The sequence below is a fragment of the Uloborus diversus genome, chromosome 4 (assembly GCF_026930045.1).
Source record: "Uloborus diversus isolate 005 chromosome 4, Udiv.v.3.1, whole genome shotgun sequence".
Taxonomy (NCBI): Eukaryota; Metazoa; Arthropoda; class Arachnida; order Araneae; family Uloboridae; genus Uloborus; species Uloborus diversus.
The window spans coordinates 53,714,946-53,719,945 of NC_072734.1; the positions used below are offsets into that span (position 1 = coordinate 53,714,946).

At 32.5% G+C, this 5,000-nt stretch overlaps 1 protein-coding gene across 1 annotated transcript in view; it reads left to right on the plus strand.

Annotated features, from left to right (window-relative positions):
* Window positions 1-4,836: 4,836 nt before the first annotated feature.
* Window positions 4,837-5,000, plus strand: part of LOC129221170 (uncharacterized) — a gene marked incomplete at its 3' end in the record, with an annotated part of 804 nt that continues 640 nt past the window's right edge. The window contains exon 1 of the mRNA XM_054855621.1: window positions 4,837-5,000. This exon is cut by the window's right edge and continues 640 nt beyond it. Within this exon, the coding sequence (XP_054711596.1) occupies window positions 4,837-5,000 (164 nt within the window).

The following is a 5,000-nucleotide window of genomic DNA, read 5'->3' on the forward strand; positions in this document are numbered from 1 at the left end:
CGGTTCCACGTTATGATAATTTCGTAATTGACTCGTCCATCTTATGATAATTTTGTTCTTAAAATTGGAATAGAAAAAAAACCACATCGAATTTTCAAAAAATCGCTTCGAGGTGCACACCCTCATGCTACAAACTAACTTTGTGCCTTATTTCATAAAAATCGGCCGAACGGTCGAGACGCTATGCGCGTCACAGAGATCCTGACAGACAGACAGAGATCCGGACAGAGAGAGATCCTGACAGACAGACAGAGATCCGGACAGAGAGAGATCCTGACAGACAGAGAGACTTTCTGCTTTATTTATTAGTAAAGATGAACATATTGAGTAGCATCCTACTGTAAGAAGCAGAAAGGAGGAATATTAAAATTCCTACCGGAACTAACAACTGTGTTGGGAAAGCGGATGAACAATACCAAAAGTTGGTGAATACAGAGTTGCAAGATTCCACTCAAACAGACACACATCAAGCCAAATTAATAAAAGTGAAATAAAGTAATAATTAATAGCTAATGGATTACTTTGATTATGGAATATTTCATTGTCATCGAGTCTGGTGTAGCATTCAAAATTTCAAAAGAATTCGATCACAAAAAGCAGGTGAAAATTGAGTTCCAAGGTTTGACCCGAACAGACGTACACCAAACCAAGTTAATAAAAACATAGTAAAAATGCCATAAATTTAAAGTGGAAATGTCAGTTTAAGCAAATCGTTTATTAATTAAAAATTTATGTGTAGATGTCATGCGTCAAACAATTCTGAAAATTGAGTTTTTAAGTAGCTGGATCATTTTCAAGGTCATAGTTTCACGTTTTCTTAAGAATACCATGAATACGGGTTACTGTAGCCCACATTTTGGAACTTTTATAATCTTTTCCCAATCATTTTGTTACCTTTCATATTTCTAAGCTGTGGTAAAGTAGGGGAAACTGGGGAGGTTTGATCCACTTTTTACAAAGGTATTTGAAAAAAAAAAGTCCATAAGAAAAATTCCTAGTTGACTTCTTTCGAAAGGAAATATATCTGAGCAACTTTCTACATTGTTGTTTTTTATTTAATTTAAAAATTACTTTTTTTTATTAGCGATTTTTCAAGAGTGTCCAAACTGGGTCAAACCTCCCCACTTGAAGGAGCTTTGACCTGCCATAAGGGAGGTTTGACCTACAGAAATTAAAATTTATAAAAACTATACTGAAATGTTAATATGTGTTACACTATTTAATACAAGCAACAATTATGTCAAAAGAAAAACCGTATTTTTAAGTACTTTTATTATACTTGGCCTGATTGTCACGGAGAAATCTGAGACCTAGTTTAGCTTATATCTCAGCAACTAGACCACTAAGAGACTTCGAGATATCACTAAATGATTTGCTTAATTATAAGGTACAACTTAACACTGAAAAATTAAAATTCTAAAACAAAATTATTATTTCGATTAGGATGGAAAACAGCAAATTTCATTATATTTCCCCATTCAATGCTTAAATATAAAAACCATTGTTACAAATTTTGTTGCCTTGTGACAGTAATATTAATACTAATTATAATATAAATTTTGAATCAAGGCTTCTCCGGAACAAGCATGAAATTTACCCACTATGATTGCTGTCTTAGGATTTTTATCTTTATCTACCAATAACTTGTATATTGTGAAATATAAATTAGCTTCGCAAACCTTTAATATTTAAATGGTTCTAATTAAATTAGCACACAAACAAATCCTAGAGGGGAGCAAGGATTCATTTTTAGTGCCAAATGATTAAAGTTTTACACAAACACACACACTTGTGTGTGTATATATATATATATATATATATATATATATATATATATATATATATATATATATATATATATATATATATATATATATATATATATATATTCCTTTCATATATGAAAAAAGAGGTAAAATTTTGTGATGGTAACATTATTCTATTTCTGAAATATATTTACACTAAAAAGAATAAAATAACAGAATTTTTTTTGAATTACTAAGCACTTTTCATAATGCACTCAAAAGGACAAAATAACTTTTTTGGGTCAGAAAGTACATTATTTAAGTATTCCTGTAGTTTTCAATTATTCCAAGAAAATGACTCCAGAAACGAGGAAAAGTGCGACTCAAGTCATTTCAAACCAAACTTGCCCAAAAAAATAAGCATGTTTTAACACTCAAATATATGAGAGAAAGATAAGGATAAGAAATTTCTCTACCTAACTTGAGCCGCACTTTTCCTCGTTTGTGGATTCATTTTCTTGGAATAATTGAAAACTACAGGAATACTTAAATAATGTACTTTCTGAACCAGAAAAGTTATTTTGTCCTTTTAAATGCATTATGAAAAGTGCTTAGTACGTATATTTTAAAAAATTCTGTTATTTTTTAATGACATGAGAATATTTCACGTTTCTACTCACTGCCTGAACGCAAATGTAATCTTCGTTTTACTGCTTGCTTTTTAAAAATATTTTTAGACATTTTCTTACTCTTTTTCATATTATGAATTTTTTCTATCTCAGCTTTGACAGGGGTGTCTGTCAAAATTCTGGATGTGATCCGTTTTCTACCTCCTTTGACTTTTCTAGGTCCTGCTTTGGCAAATAGGTAGCTGTTCAGGTGTTACGAGATGTGAATTCATTGAACTTGTAGACGAAACAGTAGAATCAGAGGAAGATGATTTTTTGGGAAAACTCGCATGTGTTGGTGGATATTGGGATGTTGGTGGTAGACTTATTTTAGAAAGTAGACTGATTAGAAGATGCAACTGAAGGTAAACTTATATCATCCGGATCTGGTCGATCTGTGACATACGAAACAACAAAATCATTTTCTGGGAAAATATTTGAATTTAACGGACACATTTTTGAACAAGCAAACCCTTTTTGTATGTTTTCAGGGGTACAAGTCTTTGGAAAGGATCGGCGAACTAAATCTGGAATATCATTTTTCGTAATAGGTTTACCTGGGTGTGTGAGCCTGGTCATCCCATGGATTAATAAGGGCCCTTTATGGGTTGAATATCTTAATAAGTATATTAACAATTTAGAAAAGCAAGTTTCAGTTGTGTTTAGTTTGATCAGAATTATTCACAAACACAAAGTGTTTCAAATGACTATTGTATCTATATTTTATACTATGTAAAGTGACTTTAAATGCAAATTAAGCGCAACATTTATTTCATCTGAACTAAATACAATCTTGATTAAGGTGAAAAAACAACGTAAATAAAGCACAAATATTCGAGAAAATGCAGCATATAGCTATTTCAAGGCTACAATGGAGCCTCTTCATCAGTGCAAAAAGCTCACCAACACAACTCTCGCAACTTTTGGTTGTGTTGGTGAGCTTTTTGCACTGATGAAGAGGCTCCATTGTAGCCTTGAAATAGCTATATGCTGCATTTTCTCGAATATTTGTGATTTATTTACGTTGTTTTTTCACCTTAATCATATTGTAGCACAAAGCTTATATGATAATTTTTCATTTAATTTCGGCTTAAACGTGCCTTTGATTATATTTTTTTGCATTTATTATGTCTGATGTGAATAGGTTTTGTAGTCTTAGACTGAAGAAGTATAGGTTTTTGGATCATTTGTCCTTTCTTTGTTGTTGTAAACGAAAGAGAATTATTCCCAAGTTTATTTCTTTGAAATGTAATCTTTCTTCATCTCCTAAAATTAGCAAAGTGCTTTTCCTCTCCAAGTTAGCTCTGTTAAGAGCTCTTATTCAGGAAACTCGTAGGAAAATTTCTATTATTGAAAATGAGTTGTTTAATTTACATCTCAAGCTTTCTAATTCCATCTCTAATTTTGATTTGATTGACAGTAAAAGTTGGAACAGGGTTCTTCAGTCTACTTCTAAGCATAGGTCTATTCATCGTAAGAAGTTGGAATCTCTTTTCGCAAATTATGCTGATAATGCTTCTGATGTTTTCCCTCAGGTGAATCAGAATGCTATTCTTAATCTTTCTTCCAAACACTTGACTTCAGATCAGCTTAATGCTCTCAAACTTAATAACAATTTTGCTTCTGGTTCAAAACATTCTTTTCCTAAGTTGGTTGCTCCAATTGAGAAAGCCTTTAGATTTAGTGCTCTCTCTGCTTCTCAAAAGGACTCTATTAGGCATATCATTGCCAATACTGTGGATTTCAATTCCAAATGGACTTCAAATACATTTAGCAAGCATGCTAATTCTTCCATCAAAGTTTTGTGTTCTGATCCTGATCTAGTTGTTACTAAGGCTGATAAAGGTGGCCAAATTGTTATTCTTGACAAAAGTTCATGTTTAGATAAATGTAATGAGCTCATTGCGGTTGGTCCTTATGTGACACTGCACAAAGACCCTAGTATTAGAGAGGTTAATCTTATTAAAAATGTTGTGAAATCTTCTCCTATCATCAGTGAGTCTTCAAAAAGGTCTTTAACTCCTTCTGCTGCACATTGTGCCAGATTTTATGCTCTACCAAAGGTCCATAAACCCGACATTCCGCTTAGGCCTATTGTTTCAAACATTGGTACTGCTTCATATAAACTTGCTAAGTATTTAGTTTCTATCTTCTCTTCTCTTTTGGTTAGCAACTCTTTTACTGTCAGAAATTCTGTTCATTTTGTTCAGAAGTTACGTTATTTTAAGCCTCATGGTTTGACGATGGCTTCTTTTGACGTGAAATCACTTTTCACCAATGTACCGGTTATTGGGGCATTGGATTGTCTTAAATTGAGACTCCAAGAGCATCATTTTTCTAGTTTTGAGATTGAGGAACTCGTTTCACTTACTCGTGTTTGTCTTGAACAGAATACTTTTGTGTTCAATGGTACTTACTTTCGAATGTCTGAAGGTTTAGCAATGGGTAATCCTTTGAGTCCTATTTTAAGTGACATTTATATGCACTATTTTGAGACTAAACTTTTTGAAACCATAACGTTTCCGTTCTATGTTCGGTACGTTGACGATTGCTTTGTTTTGCTTGACCAAAACCATGTTGATAATGA